At 43.3% G+C, this 16162-nt stretch overlaps 1 protein-coding gene across 4 annotated transcripts in view; it reads left to right on the top strand.

Moving 5' to 3' along the window:
* The first annotated feature begins 10080 nt into the window (after positions 1 to 10080).
* SLC7A6 (solute carrier family 7 member 6) overlaps positions 10081 to 16162 on the top strand; it is a 31103-nt gene continuing 25021 nt past the window's right edge. Inside the window, exons 1-3 of one of the 4 annotated variants that reach the window (XM_035118099.3) lie at positions 10081 to 10381; positions 11887 to 11947; positions 13482 to 13634. Coding sequence is in view for 1 of the 4 variants with exons in the window: in XM_088672044.1 (XP_088528170.1) it covers positions 10377 to 10381 (5 nt within the window). In the remaining 3 variants the exon portion in view is untranslated. The remainder of the gene's footprint in view (positions 10382 to 11886; positions 11948 to 13481; positions 13635 to 16162) is intronic. The other 3 variants (XM_088672046.1, XM_088672045.1, XM_088672044.1) reach the window with 3 other exon arrangements.

The raw sequence follows: 16162 nt of genomic DNA, 5'->3' as shown, positions 1-16162 counted from the left end.
TTCCCCTAGTGGGACTCCTGCCTTTAACAACTGCCCAAAACCTTAATATTCAGCAAGTGAATATTGGCACCACTTGGCAAAAATTCTCACCAGCTGCATTGAATCAGAGGCTCTGTACTAGAAATTTTAAGCATTCCTACTTGCAGACCAAACTGAGTCTGCCCAAACTGCAGGAGGCAGTGGAAGACAGGAGTGCCTGGCATGCTCTGACTAAACAACAACAACAACAACAACAACTTGCAGACATTGGAAGCACCACATAAAACATCAGAGCACCCAGGTGGCAAGTTACATGCTGTAACAGACACAGTGCTCAGTTAAACAATGGAACTCACTTCCACAGAGGGCAGCAGTGGCCACCAACTTGAGTGGCTTTTAAGGAAGATTAGACAAATTCATGGAGGAGAGAGCTATCAATCACTACTAGCCACAATAGCTGTGCTCCGCCTCCACAGTTGGGAGGCAGCAATGCTTCTGAATACCAGTGGCTGGGAACCACAGGAAGAGAGTGTGTTCTTGCGCTCTTGTCCAGCTTGCCGGTTTCCAACAGGCATCTGGTTGGCCACTGTGAGAACAGGATGCTGGACTGGATGGGCCAGATCCAGCAGCCTCATATGCATAGATGCCTAAATCTGCAATCCTATTTGCAGACAGAGGGAGCTCCCTAGATAGATAGTGTACCCAAAGCTGCAAAGTACTGTGGGATCAATGCTATGTGGTAGGTAGAATGGATGCAAAAATGTGCAGGCAGGGGGAATCAGGGCACCCATGCCTGTAAGATATCACTGGATCAATGCTATATGGCAGAATGGATGCCTAATATCTTTCCTCTTGCTCAACAATTTGCCCCAGTTTAATATTCTGCTTCTAAATTCCCTCAGGACAACTAGGCATCATCACACTAGTGCCAAAACCATAACCTACATATTTCTGTTGAGATGCAACTTCTCAAGCTGCTGCAAGAAACACTTTGCCCACTCTTTGCCTTTTGCATGAACATGAACATGAATGGTTGGTCATTTCCCGCTAAGCAAAAGAAGGAGAGATTTTTAACACATGTATACAAATTGCATAATCATGGAGGCATCTTCTACTAGAGCTAGGGATGTTGGGAGTGGCTGCTATGAATGAGAACTTCTGAGCAAACACAAGCAGGATCTAGAATTACAGGAGGCAAATACAGCTGACGTGCTCTGCTCTTAGTCCTATAACAGTTTGTCACTAACTTTAAGGACTCAGAACTAAAGGGCAGGCATTCATGTAACTTCCCCGTGGTTTTTCTTTTTAGGGGGTGGGGGGAATGGGCAGTCAGGTACCAAGGAAAGGTGAGCAGGGAAGGGTTGTGTTGTTGTTTTTAACTGCTTTTGTATTTCAGATTTAAAATTGCTCCTCTTCCTCCAAAGGTCACAGCTTTTGTAGTGAGGGGAGCTAGGGAGGCTGGGAGTGGCTACTGAACAACCAGAATGCAAATGCAGAATATATAATTTAAGTAGATTAAATGTATTTAAATATTACTAAGATACATTTTTACATTTTGCAGGATTTTAAAATAATCCTGGTTTTTCTAGTATTTTTGCACGCCAAATGGAATGCTAGAAGGAAGATAAAAGGACCCCTGACCATTAGGTCCAGTCGTGTCCAACTCTGGGGTTGCGGCGCTCATCTCGCATTATGGGCCGAGGGAGCCGGCGTATTGCTTCCAGGTCATATGGCCAGCATGACAAAGCCGCTTCTGGCAAACCAGAGCAGCACATGGAAACGCCGTTTACCTTCCCGCTGTAGCGGTTCCTATTTATCTACTTGCATTTTGACATGCTTTCAAACTGCTAGGTTGGCAGGAGCTGGGACCGAGGAAGATAGAGGTAAGCAATTGAAGATATAGTAAGCAATCAGGAAGAGCAAGTGGGACCCACAACAACAAAATGTTGTAGTATATCCTCACTTCAGAGGAGTGCTCCTGTTTAGGGATCCTGAAGCACAAGCAAGGCAACCTCCTCTCCATCTCTCCTCCTCACCCAACCCGTGAGCTTTCCATTTTTCTTTCCTGACACACAGGAGTCTGTAGCTATTGGGTGTGCTCAGTCTTCACTGAGCTACTGCATAGGGGTTTTCCCCCATTTTAGGGTTTTGTACTTCTACAAATCTTGTGATTTGTCCAAGTGCGCCCTGTTATTTCCTACTGGCCCCATTTTGGCTATAACCCTGTTAACACTCAGCCACCTGAATTTGCTATTAGAGGGAATGATCTTACCTGCATATCTCCTTATAAATAAAATAAAATAGGAAATAAAATAAACTATAAGGCTATAAACTTTTTTAAAAAAAAACCAAAGAAACTGAAAATTCATGGAAGGGACTTGACCCCCCCCCCCCAAGCTCTCCCCCATTATTAGTTTTTATCCCTGACTACAACTTGGAGTAACCACTTCCATCCAATGCCACATAATGTACAGTATTGTTTGGCATTCAGGTATATATACCACTCATGCAATTTTAATTATAATGTGCAAGATTGTAAAGAGGGATATTAAAGAAAGTACAGTACAAAATCCTGCTCTATCTATTCGGGGGAGGGGGATCCACTGTACTGTAGCATGAACAGCTGCCAACAGTTCTCTGGCAACATGGCTTGTTATGAAACATCTGTCTGTGCAGTCCACATCTTGTTGAAGTCAACAGCCAAAACCAGAAGTCCCATAGATTGCTCTGTTTGGGCAGAAAAAACCTCCAGAGATCACTGAAAAGAAAGGAGGACACAGCCACAAGGCCCAAACCAATTACTGCTTCTGCTGTTGCACCAACTTGTTGAAATCCCTTAGAGCAGAACATCTGTTAGTTACACAACTTCTGATCCAAATATGTAGTTCTACTCTGTCACAAACAGACCTGCTCTCCAGTTTTAGTTAAGACCAGAAGGTCAATGAAACACTTGCTTGAGTCCGACATGCTATGTTGAAGAGCATTGGAAATTCATCCTGTGTAGACTCCGTTGTGTTCCATCTGCCATGCAGGCAGTGAAAGGGTGAATGTACTTTCACCCACTTGAGAGACAGGCAAAGGTAGCAAGGGATGCCTGTGAGCTGGGCTTGGTTACATCTGGACAGGAACAGTGATGCAATCTGATAGTTTTAGAACAGGTGCTGGGAAACTTTGGCCTTCCAGATGTTGCTGAACAAGAGCCCTTCATTGCATTCAGCTGAGTAAGGCCCTGAACATCTCCCACCAAAGTGTCACTGCAGATAAATTAAGCGTTTATGTAGCATATTTATTTTTAAAAAGCTTATGGAAGTTTAATGCACAGTTTTCATTATCTTGTTGGAATCCTGAGAGCACTCCATGTAAGGCAGATCAATATTATTACAGTATCTCCATATTGCAGATGGAGAAGTTGAGGCTAAGAAGAGTAGTTTCACCAGACACCATCAAGCCAATTCATGGCAGAGGCAATAACTGAACCAGAGAAAGTGTGGCAGCCTCCTGCACTGCAGAGATATGGCAGACTGTTGAAGGTGGAATTGCTTCTTGTTAAAAGCGAGCCTGAGTGTGGTTTGCGTTTTGAATCTTCCTTGTAAGCGAGGTCCAACTTACAATAGATTTCCTACTTTGGCTGAATACATGCCTCTTCTTTGCTGGATGCTGTTGGGCCAGCATTAGTGTTTCAGCTTTGAATTGCATAGGCTGGAGGGGAGGTCCTTGGAGTTGGTTAGCAAACAAGAGGGAGACGGAGGGGCAGAACTCCAAGTGAGCTGGGGATGACAGACGGGAACAAACAGACACAGAGGGTGGCATTTTGCTGTCCTTTAAATCCAATGCTGCCCTTATTGGGGAAGCCAGCCCCTCTTGGGAGGTGATTGGGAATTCAATCTTAATTCCAACTATTGTAATGGGCATCATCCTCCACTGCACCAGTTTAAGGGACACAGGGCAGGGCACATGGCACACTCAGCTCTGTCTACCACTGCTCCCTGCCCCCCACAACATCCACTGCCTCTCTTTACCTAATGGTAGAGCCAACCAGGCAGAGGGCCTTCTCGGTAGTGGCGCCCGCCCTGTGGAACGCCCTCCCATCATATGTCAAGGAAATAAACAACTACATATCTGACTTTTAGAAGACATCTGAAGGCAACCCTGTTTAGGGAAGTTTTAATGTTTGATGTTTTATCGCTTATTATTATTATTATTATTATGTTGGGAGCTGCCTAGGGTGGCTAGGGAAACCAGCCAGATGGACAGGGTATAAATTAATTTTATTATTATTATTTATTATTATTATTAATATCATCATCATTATTATTATTCAAAGCATATGCTTGAGCATTGACTTACAGCTCATCTACATGATTTTGCCACCATTATTCCATAGCGAGCAATGCAAAAAGGGACACCTTTGTTACCCTGAGTAGCAGTTCAGGCTGGAAGATGGCACTGTCACCTTGGGTTACGAAAGTATTGTTTCTATACAGCTGCTTACTCATAAAGAGCTGTTAATGCAGCATTGAGAGACCGCATTGCCACTGATTTGAGAAGTGAGGGTATCAAACACACTTTCCTACCCAACAGGAACATGCCACAGTGCCAAAAGTTACATCAACTGAGAAGTTTTAACTCCTCTTGAGGCCTTTGAGAAAGTAGGCTGCTGTATAAAAAAACACACCCCACAACCATGTTATAATCCAGTTATATCTCTTCCAATGCTCAGGTTCTTGTTTCACTGCTACAAACATTTGTTGCAGCAACAACAATCTCTTCTGGGATTAGTGGTGAAGCCAGCCTCAGGCATAGTGAAGCAATTGGCTCTTTCTCCTTGTGGTGCCAAATCTTAGGAAGTGCCAAATATTTATTCAGCTGCCTGGATTGCGTAAAATTCAATGGGAGCAGTTGACATAAGCCAACAAGTAATGCCAATCTTCAAGCACACCACATCTTTATGAGATTATTCTATATAGGTCATGTTCACACATGACTTTTCAACAGGGATGGGGAACCTCAACTTGCATGAGGGGCGTAGCATGGGGGGGGCAGGGGGCTGTGGCCAGACACCTCCATGCAGGCATCGGCTTCCACAAGGATCCCCATTCCATCCAGGCATGTCCTGCTGGGTCCTGTCCCTAGCTCTCCATCTTTCCCTGCCTGTGGCTGGGGGGGGGAGGGGTCTCACCCACCTACGTTGCAGTGATACAGACCAGATTGGCCTCCTCATCCACAATCAGGTGATGGGTGAAGGAGAGCCAACCTGACATTCAGCAACAGCAGCTACAGACCCAAGGGCTGGCTGATAGGACAAGTGCAATTCCCCAGGTTGGAGGAGTGGCTGGCCTACAGCACAGTCACTAACATGCAACAGCCACGTGGGATGTGAACTGGTGCATAGCTGTCAACTTTTTCCTTTTTTAAGGGAAATTCCCTTATTCCGAATAGGATTCCTCGTGAGAAAAGGGAAAATTGACAGCTAAGATTAGTGGGGGTGTTCAACGGTGAGGAAACCAAAAGGTTCGACAAAATCAGGCTGGCTTCAACACATTTATCTGTAACCCACATTAAAGGAGGTTTTTTATTTTTATTTTTTTAAAATGAGGTAGGAAATAACCAATAACATAAACAACCCTATTAGCTGGCCCTGCACCCCACATAGGGACCCAATTGCCACAACCCTGGCAGACCTGGTGTCAACAGGCTGGACCTGAAAAAGTCACCCACCCCAAGCAATGATGTTGCCCAGCCCTTTGGGGGCAAGGAAAGGCATTTGAACACACTAAGGAACCAACAAACCTGCACATTTCCTACTTACCGTTAATCGTTTTCAGAATCTTTCCCACAACCTGGCAAACTTGCTTTACCTGCCATTAAGCAATAGGATACAACTGGAGCTGCCTGGGAACAAACTAACCTGTAGCCTGTTGCAACTATGCATAACTGTAAAATTTGGGTGCATACGCTGGTTCTGCCAGGTTTGAGGGTGCCACAGATGAGGTGCATTCTGGTCCACCTCACAGTCTGGCCACTGAGCTTTTCTCCTTCCCACTGCTTCCTTTTTCTTAACAAAATAAATCATGGTATCCTGGCAGCAGTGCTATTCACCCTCCCTATCACCATGACTAACTGGTTGTGTGGGTTAAGCAGGTAGCGAGCAAGCAGGCAGGGTCGGTGATGAGAGTTCAGATGTTTGCAAGTGTGCACTGCAAAGCAAAGCACTGCAAGAGCCAAATCCTCTGAGGTTCTCACTTCCTGCCAGGAAGTGTTCATAGCAAGCATACTTCTCTGCTTCTTCAGTTCCTTTTACCGTACCTCCTTTGAACAGTTTTTTCTTTTTTAAAAAATTCTTTGAAAATTTCCTCCAGAGCTAACTTGGAAAGCTCTTTATTGCGGATATAAACCTGCCCAGCTTTATTGTTACTTATTTGGGTAAAGATTATAACTTTGGGTAAAGATTATAACTTTATTTGCCTTAAGATTTCATTTTGGGGTGAATATGCATTCTCCTTTGCATAGGTCATTTTTCTTTACAATGGAATGTCACTCCCAGTTGTGTTTAAACTGTGCACAAGATAACCGTGTTTGTTGGAAATGCCTGTTTATGGTTCTGACATATATCGTGAAAGAGGGTCTCTTTTGACTGTTCTCCCTCCTTTCATAATGCAATAGTTAATTTTTAAACTGCTTTGGAAGATTTGAGCCAAGGATGCCGAAATCTGGTTTGATTTTCTTTCCCCCCCCTTCCATCTTGTTCTGCACTGTAGTAATCACTGCATTTTAACTACAGTTCTAAGTGATGTTTTAATGTTATATTAATGTTTTAATGTTATTTTAATATGCTGTAATAAATAAATGTACCCCGCCCTAGGACTATTGTGGTGAAGAGGAGGTAACGAGCTGAGATTACTAAATAACTAAATATAAAGGAATTGAGGTAACTGAAGGTCCTGTCTTCTCACAGACTGGGGTCCACAGAAGTGTTGCACCTCAAACAGCAGGGACAGGTCACAGGAAGCCTAGTCTAGTGCTGTGTCACATCTGGTAGTCCAGTCCAAGTAGGTAGGTAGGTACTGCCAAAATCCAGGCCGCTGGACAAGTGGTGGCATGAACTCTGTCACAGAGAGCTGCTTCTGAGGCCTGATAAAGGCTGCTGGCCAGGCATCTCCTATTAGCCCTGCTTCTGTTGAAATATCTGTTCATTTAAAGGGCCACTGTCCTAGTCTGTAACTTTAGGCTTGGAGCTGGTGAGGGCTGTTTAATAAACTCTGGATAATTCATCTAGGCTTCTCAAGTCTTCACTGCCAGTCAGCTCGGTATCCAGCAAGTGTTTGGTATGTTGATTCCTGCTCATTTGTTTGCTAACTTTGTACGCTAGCTTTCCACCAATTGGTGCTCAATGCCCAGAATACAAATCCAATAAAATATAACAAATTATAGTAAAGCAATAAAATATAAAGTAAAAAAGGTTAAAATGAGATAATTGAAACACCAATAGAAAACATTTGTTAAAACCACTTAACACATATTTGTAAATCATGTTTTTTTATTTATAAGTATTTATAAAGCATTATATATATATATTAGCAGTCTGCAACATAAAAACAAACAGTATCATTAAAACAAAAATTCAGCATAAAATGAGGATGACTACTGCTGAAACAACATCTAAGTTTTGCTTTAAGGGAGTCTCCAGTCTGAAATGCACAGGGAACTGTCCATGGTGCCACTGAAACCTCTTCTCCTGTTGCTTAAAACAGAGCAAGTGTGTTTTAGATCCTGACCAAGATAGCTTGCAAGGGCAAGATGGCACCCCATTCCTTGTTCAGAAGCCAAGCGCTTTCAATGCTAGTGATGAGGCAGTGTCTTCCTGAGGGCAGCAAACTAGCTTAGGGATTGCACATCAGGTTAAGTCGTTGTTGTCTTCTTCTTCTTTGGCGATCACTCATAGCCGAGTAAGATTGTCTTCCATAAACCTGGTTTTAACAATGAGTCCATAAGCGACTGTGGAGGCCAATTCTGGATCCACATGTCCTTTCACAGTGGGGACATTGGTTTCCAGGCGGGAGTTGATCATGGTGTGGATTTGCCAAGCATGCCTTCCTCTTAGCATGTTTCTCCCTTGCGAAGGGCACCTTTTCTAGCCCCTCCCCATTTTTGGGGTGAGCAGAATGGATCCTAAAAAGGGCTGCTCAGTCATGGATACAGCTGCTGAGCTGCTCAACTGCCTCGTTCCAGAATGCCTGAATCTGTATCCACCACCCATGTGCCGGTTCATGACTAGGGGCTTCCAGATTTCATGATCCAGCCCCCATTACCATTTGCTGATCGCCATGGGACTTTTGGGGTTTGGGTTTGGGATGGGTTTTTGGAAGATGCCTGTGCGTGAATTTGTTTTATGTGTGTAGATCATTGCACACTGACCAACGCGCAGTCTTTGCATCTTTCCCGATGGCATGAGTAGTCACGACGACCGGTAGATTCCTATCTGCTGCAGCCTTCATCCGCCTTCACAGCTGTTGTAACATACTGCTTGTTACCATCCGCCTGTTCTGCCCTTGAGGACTTCTTGGATCATTCTTTGTCTAGCTCCTTCCCTTTGACCTTACCACCTTGGGTGACCCTGCTGTGAGTACGAGATTCCCGATGGCTTTGCTCACAAGGGTCATAGGAATGTGCAAGCCCACTCACCATGACAAGGTGACGATCCAGCGAGTGAGCCAGGTTAAGTAGCACACAGTGCTCTGTCCTTGAGCACTGTGCTACTCCAGGCCTCACTCTTTCTAATGGTAGGGCTGGCTCTGAGCCACTCAGAAAGGCAGTGCCACTGAAGACATGCTGCCCAAGGGTGTGCCAACCAGTTCTCTTGTCCTATTGTGTGTAGCTAAGCTTAGAGACATATAGTAAACGGCTTACTACTTTCCTGTTTCCCATGCTCTTCCTTTCTGTAGTTTCCTGTGGTGAATTTTAGATTGTAAGCTTCTTGGGGAAGGGATGCTGATGAGGATATCTTGTTTTTCTTTTTAATATTCAAACAGTTCATTTTGTTGTTATTACATTGTGAGTGGTCACTGTGTTCATTATATTATTGATTTATTATTGCATTGTATATATTTATTGACTGCCTGGGGTGGCCGTTTTACATATGTTGACTGCAATCCTATCCAAGTTTATTCAGAAGTAAATACCGTTGCATTCAATGAGACCTACTTCCAGATAAGTGTGCCTAGGACTCCAGCCTTAAGCTTTACTTGATGTGTCAGGCTCAGGAGATGGAATAAGTGAAGAAGAGATACATGTATTAAACGTAGAGAAACAATATTGCTTACAAAATTAGAAATATTATTTTACTTAAGAATGGAACTGTCAACTTATGTTTCTATGCAGCTGGTGTAGAACTAAGTTCTCTCCCAAACACATTATGCCTTTTAAACGCTTTTCTTTACAACTAAAATCCAAGCTCCTCTGCAATGTGCTTAAATATAATCAGTCTCTCTCTCCCTCCCCTTCTTTTTTTAACATGCTGAGTCAGTTACCATGTCTCGCCCTAACATACCTCACAGGGCACTAGGGCAGTTGTGAGGATCAAATACTAGAGGGAAGGGAATCCTGCACTTTGTGGGCGGAAAATGTCTGTAATAAATCCATTTGTAAATATGTTGTAATAAATCCATTTGGCAAGGGATGCTTTAGCAGACATTCTTGCTTTGCAGTGAGTTGGACTAGATGAACCTTAGGGTCCCTTTCCAACTCTACAATTCGATGTGATATAGTTTTGATGAATAGTTGTAATAATTTGTGGGACTTCACTACAAATGCGCTGTGCCTCCTGTAGTTTGGGGTGTGCCCATCGGTCCCCCCGCCTTATAACTTCCCTCCCACGTTTTATTAGGAATAAACCCTGCTGACCCCAAGGGGGTCTGTGCCAAAACTTTTCACTTTTTCTTGTGAAAATGTAAACGCCTCCCTAACGCCCCCCCGCGCCTTGCTCCCCTTCTTCAAACCTTTCTCTCTCGTGGTTTTGCAGTGGTGGCGTTGGTTGTTGGAACCGAGAAACCAAAATAGCCCGCCCGGCCTTTCTGACGAGAGCCTGCGAGAAGCTAAGAAGACACCAGAGGGAGCCGGCGGTGGGAGGACCCTTGCCTAGGCCGCCGCCTGCGCTGCTGCTGCACCAACACCACCACCAGGGCGGCCTTCTTCAGGCGAGCGCCTCAGCCGCGGCGGGGCGGGGCCTTGGGCCGGCAGCCCAACTCCTTCGCCGCTCTCGCTGAGGGGAAAACAAAACAAGGCGAGAGGCGGAGGAAGCTGCTCGGCTAGAGGTCGCCCGCGTGAGAGGCGGCAGCAGGCAGGTTGCCCGGCTTGCTGGCTGGCGTTCTCACCTGAGCATCTCTCCAGCTCGGCGGGGCATGAGGTGAGCGAGGAGGAGGAGGAGAAGCGAGGCTTAAAAGGGGAGCGAAGAGCCAAGGCGGGCTGGGTGCCCTCGAGGTGCTGCTGGGGGTTGGGATGGCGGTGCCTCTGGGATTCACCTCAGAGGCAGCGGGTGGGACGAGGCGGGGGCGGCGGCGGAAGGAGCCCGGCTTTCTTCTCTCTTTTTTTCCTGCGCCTCTAGCTCGCTGCCTCTGAGGTCCCGTTTCTCTTTATCGCCAGTGCAGGCGCCACAGAAGGTTTTATTTTATTTTATTTTATTTTGGGTGTCGGGGCAGCGCAAGGAGGGTGGCCGGTGACTCAGGCCGGCCCTGCCATTAGGCAGCGGGTTTGGGGGGCGGTGTCTGTGTGTTTCAAATGTTGAGTACTGTACAGTATTCGAATTGAATATTTTATTATTATTATTATTATTATTATTATTTTCTGATTGATATTATTATCCGCTATTACCACCACCAGGAATAGGAGAGTCCGGGTTTTCTGCCTCTGGTGCCCAAATCACTCGACAACCGTAGGGGACGTTTTTATGGGGCCAACTGAAATGTTGCCAAATGGTGTGCAAGCTCCGAAATCTTAGTTTTTTTCATCAGTCTTCTCTAGAAGGCAGACATAATGCAAATGGGGTGGGGGCAAGATAAATAGAAAAACTTGGCTGTCGGGGGAAGGCCTCAGTTAAGCATCAGCTTCATTTTTCTCTCTTCTGCACCGGCTAACATCTAAGCCCAGCCTTCGCCAACTTGGTGCCCTCCAAACATTTTGCTCAGGGCTGGTGGAAGTTGTAGTCCAAAACAACTGGAGGGCATGAGGTTGACAAAGGCTGATCTGACCTGAGGAAGAATTCTGGACAACATGGAAGCTTGCACACTTATTTTGTGATGTTTTGGTTAGCCTAATGTTTGTTTCAATTTTTGCGAGCCACCTAGAATCCCACTTCTGGGGGAAAGGTGGGCTATAAATAAATATAACAATAATTAATGCAGCTTTTTGGGGGGTAAAATAACTTGAATAGTCTGTAGGTGCTGTACACCTTTACTGGGGTGGGGCACCATTTGGTCCTCTGTCCCAGACAGCAAGGTGTCCTGGGCAGGCCCCTGTGAGGGGCTCTCATCCCCTGCCCCTAAACAATGCCCATGGACAACAGTTTAGGAATCCCTGCACTAGTGGAGCCTGACAACTGCAGCTGAGGACCAAGGCACTTTGGGCTGGATGGATTGATGGCAGCTCCTGTTCCTTGTTACAGCCAAGTCCACGTACAAGTGAATGGGAGTTTTTGTTTGCTTTCTTACCCACTTTTCACCATGAGGTTCCAGGGCAATTAAAAAATACAATATTAAAATCAGTAAAAACGACTCATATTCAGAGGGAGAAGGTGGGAACTACCAATAGGGGCCCTCTCTGAGCTTAACATTTTAGAAGGTCTCCCCCACTCATTTGCATGGAACAGGGGATAAGGGGCTGCTGCCAAAGTAAATCTATTTTTCTTTATTTCAGATTTTGTATACCACCGTTTATGAAAAAGCCAGGAAAACAAGCAACAAAATAAAGCAACACAGTATGTAAAGCAAAACATCAGAATAATAATAATAATAATAATAATAATAATATATTATTATTATTACTATTATTTATACGCCGCCCATCTGGCTGGTTTTCCCCAGCCACTCTGGGTGACTTCCAACAAAAGATTAAAAATACATTAAAACATCATTCATTAAAAACTTCCCTAAACAGGGCTAACTTCAGATGTCTTCTAAATGTCACATAGTTATTTATTTCTTTGACATCTGATGGGAGGGTGTTCCAAAAATAAGCTTCCACTCAATACTCTTTCACTCACTCAATATCTACACAAATTCCAAACCCTTTATTACACTTGTACTTACACCAGCACACATTCACCCGCACTTAAAAACCACAACGAAACACACTTTCCCTCACTCTCATCAATTTCTGGTCACAACAGTCCTCGGGATGCAATACAAAAGGACCATACTATATCACTGGCAGCCTAGCACTAAAAAAAACCTATGGAGAAGTGGCACCTGTGGCACCTTTATTGAAGGCTATTCAGGGAATGGGGACAAACTGGCCCACCACCCCTCAATCCATCTTAAGCTGCAAAACTAGTTGGTGCTGATCATAACCATAGAAGCATATATGATGGTGTATACTTATTGCATTTGAATGGTTTTTAAGTACGGTATCTTTTTTTCAAGAACTTGCAGCCTGATTATAATTGTGTTTCATTGGAAAGTAGAATCCACTGAAATCAGTAGGAAATATTTCTGAATAAAGTCACTTGAGTTTAGGGTATTAGTCTGACAGCACCCTGCAGACGCTCACAAATCAGGCACCTGATTCCTGTGCCAGAATTAAGTCTGTCTAATTAGTACTTTCCTTTCTTTTCCTGCCTTCCCACTGTGCTATTCTGTAACTTTGTGTATCTTAGGATACATTTACACTTCCCATTTTTATCTACATAGGAGTTCTGCTAATTTACACGGCACAGATTCATACTTCCTCTGTGATGATAACCAACCTTCTTTTGCTTTAGTTTGATAGTAGGAACGCAGGTGACACTGTGGTCTTAACCACTGAGCCTCTTGGGCTTGCCATTTGGAAGGTTGGCAGTTCAAATCAGTGTGATGGGGTGAGCTCCCGTTGCTCTGTCCCAGCTTTTTCCAACTTACAGTAGCAGTTTGAAAGCACACTAGTGCAGGTAGATAAATAGGTACCGCTGCAGTGGAAAGGTAAATGGCATTTCCGTGTGCTCTGGCTTCTGTCACAGTGTTCCATTGCACCAAAAGCAGTTTAGTTATGGTGGCCACATGACCCAGAAAGCTGTCTGTGGACAAATCCTTGCTTTCTCGGCCTGAAGCGAAATGAACGCTGCATCCTATAGTTGCCTTTGACTGGACTTAACCGTCCAGGGGTCCTTTACCTTTACCTACCTTAATTTGGTAATAGTTTCAATTATGCCAAACAATGCTATGAATATCCTGTACTCCTCTGCAGTGAATATTCAACACAATCCATATTTATTTTAGTCCACTTTATTGAGATCCTAATACTTGTATATTCTACAGAATATATGGTGCTGATTCATGAGACAGAAGGAGAGAGCACTGTGGCCAGCTACTGATTTCTGGAAAGGCAGTTTTTAAAAATGCTGGAATTGTTGACGCTGTCGTACAAAGTTTGGAACTAGTGCGCAAGCCGTTGTACAAGCCGTTCAATCAGTAAGTACATAGTAACACACAAAATTAGCACTGGAGATTTGCATGTTTGTTGTCATTGTAGTTTCTGCTATAAATCCACCGTGAACTGTGTATTCAATTTTTATTTTAGTTTTTGGTGTAAATAGCATTAATGGGCCTTCCCCCATCTTCCAATTTATTGAAAAGTATTCAAAAACACCTAGAATTTGTAGGTTTCTCACTGCCCCCCCCCTATATTTCATTGTCATGTATTGTGACACATTTAGTCTGAGAACAGAAATTCTTTATGAATGTTTGCCAAACAGCAGCAAAACCATCTCTGAATTTTAGGGGTGGGGTGGTTTCATGTTTGGGGTTTGATTTCTGTTGCTTGTTTATTAGGATGCCTTCCTGATAGAGAGTGTTTGTTACTGAAAATAGCATGGAGAGCTGATATACCTCGCCCCACAAATGGATTGTCCAAAGTTAGCAATCCATTTTTCTGTTATTCTTATTTTTACTGTTATTACTATTTATTAAATTTGTATACCACCCTCCAACTGAAGATCACAGGGTGGTTCACAACATAAATATACAAACTGAGAGTGCAAATATATAATAAAAACAATAACGAGAACAAAAACATTTAAAAGGATATAGAATGTTAATCCGCCAAAGCCCTGGTTAAATAGGAGCATTTTTGTTTGGCACCTAAATATATATCATGAAGATGTCAGGTGAGCCTCCCTGGGGAAAGCATTCCACAAACGGGGAGCCATTCTGCACATTAGTTTGTACTTTGAGGTACAGCCTTTCTTGCAATTGACAATTTCTCTGTCTGTTTACCTGGGAGCTGGTTCACACATATAGTCATGAATGTCTCTGCCCCTATTTATTCAATTTCTTACTCAAAAAAGAATGAGAAGGACCATGGAAATTTCATCTCAGTTGTTAATTCTAGTTACCGGTAATTCTAGCTGAAACCAAGCAAATACAGTATATATACTGATTTTCAGGTGTTTTTCTGTAGACTCAACACAGTAACAATGTAAAGATGACTGAACCAGTGAAACTGACTGCCCAGAAAATTACAGGCCTCTGGGCTGATGATAAAATACGGCTATTGTTTGGTGTAGAAGTATTGCTCTTAATCTTTTATTATGATTATGATATTAGGAGCAAGCTGTGGGATTGTGTGTTCCATCCCTCTATGGCACTTACTCATTTCACCCTTCCTCTCATAGCTTTAACTATGGTCAAGGATTTATGCCTATACTGATCTTGGGCATGGTCAATGCTAACCCATGCACCCATTGTAGTCAGGGTTTGGAAAGCGTATTCAAGAGAGAACATGGTTAGAGGATGTATGGCTAATGCTGGTGCAGACATAGGCTGTCTGAGGAATGGCGAGAGCAATTTGTATGCATGAAAAGAGGGTGTGCATGATACACTAGCCTGCTCTCAAAATGTTGACAGTCAGGAACATTACAACTGTGTCCTCTGAAAGAGTTTTTGGTGTATTTTTTTAAGAGAAACAATATTGTGATGGTATTCGTGATGTTGAGATAGAATAAATTGGGAAAGTGTATCAATTCAGCTGCAGACAGCAGAAGTATCACTGAGAATAGTACTTCCTTCTGTTGTTTCAAAGGGAACACAAGAGGAGCTCAGGTTACTTATGTGACAGCGACCACTAAAAATAACAATAGGTTTATTTGTGAAGCAGTGGTGTTTGTTAGACTTAACATAGTCATTTTTTAAACAACTGGTTTGATCAGATATGATGCAATGTTAGTTTAACTAAAGCCAGAAATTTCCCCCCTCCCCAGTGTATGAAATAGTTTTTCTCTACAGCTGGTAGGTTGAAAGTCCCAAGTGGATCACAGCCTTATCAGGAGTGGTCACCTTTTTGTGTTTAAGATCTGTTTAAAGAGTAGGTGAAAGAAAAGGGAGAAAGAGATAGTAGATCAGAAACGACAGGTAACTCAACCCCAGCCCCAAAGTGAGTTTTGTATGTGTGTCCTATATCTAGAAATAGTTACAGGTAGGTAGCCATGTTGGTCTGAGTCGAAGCTAAATAAAAAAATTCCTTCAGTAGCACCTTAAAGACCAACTAAGTTTTTATTTTGGTATGAGCTTTCGTGTGCATGCACACGAAAGCTCATACCAAAATAAAAACTTTTTTGGTTTTTAAGGTGCTACTGAAGGAATATTTCTATATCTAGAAAGGTTGACTATTGCTTCCTGATATGATATTACCCTTTCTATGGTTTTTATTTTTTAGGTATATTCTATTCATTATGTATTTATTTGTTTTATTAGCTGCCTAACGTAAAAATAATTTCTAGGCAATTTACAAAGAGAATAAAAATAAAGAGTTCTAAACCTAGCAATCATTAGTACAGTAATAAAACAACAACCTCTAGAACCATATGAACAGAATATGGTCCATTCACTCACACTTAAAAACACAACAAAACACACTTTCCCTCACTCTCATCAATTTCTGGTCGCAACAGTCCTCGGGATGCAATACAAAAGGACCATACTACATCGCTGGCAGCCTAGCA

Source organism: Zootoca vivipara, chromosome 6 (assembly GCF_965207765.1).
Source record: "Zootoca vivipara chromosome 6, rZooViv2.hap1.1, whole genome shotgun sequence".
NCBI classification, from domain to species: Eukaryota; Metazoa; Chordata; class Lepidosauria; order Squamata; family Lacertidae; genus Zootoca; species Zootoca vivipara.
Note: the sequence above shows the minus strand (reverse complement) of the source record. Positions and strands in the feature narration are given on the sequence as shown.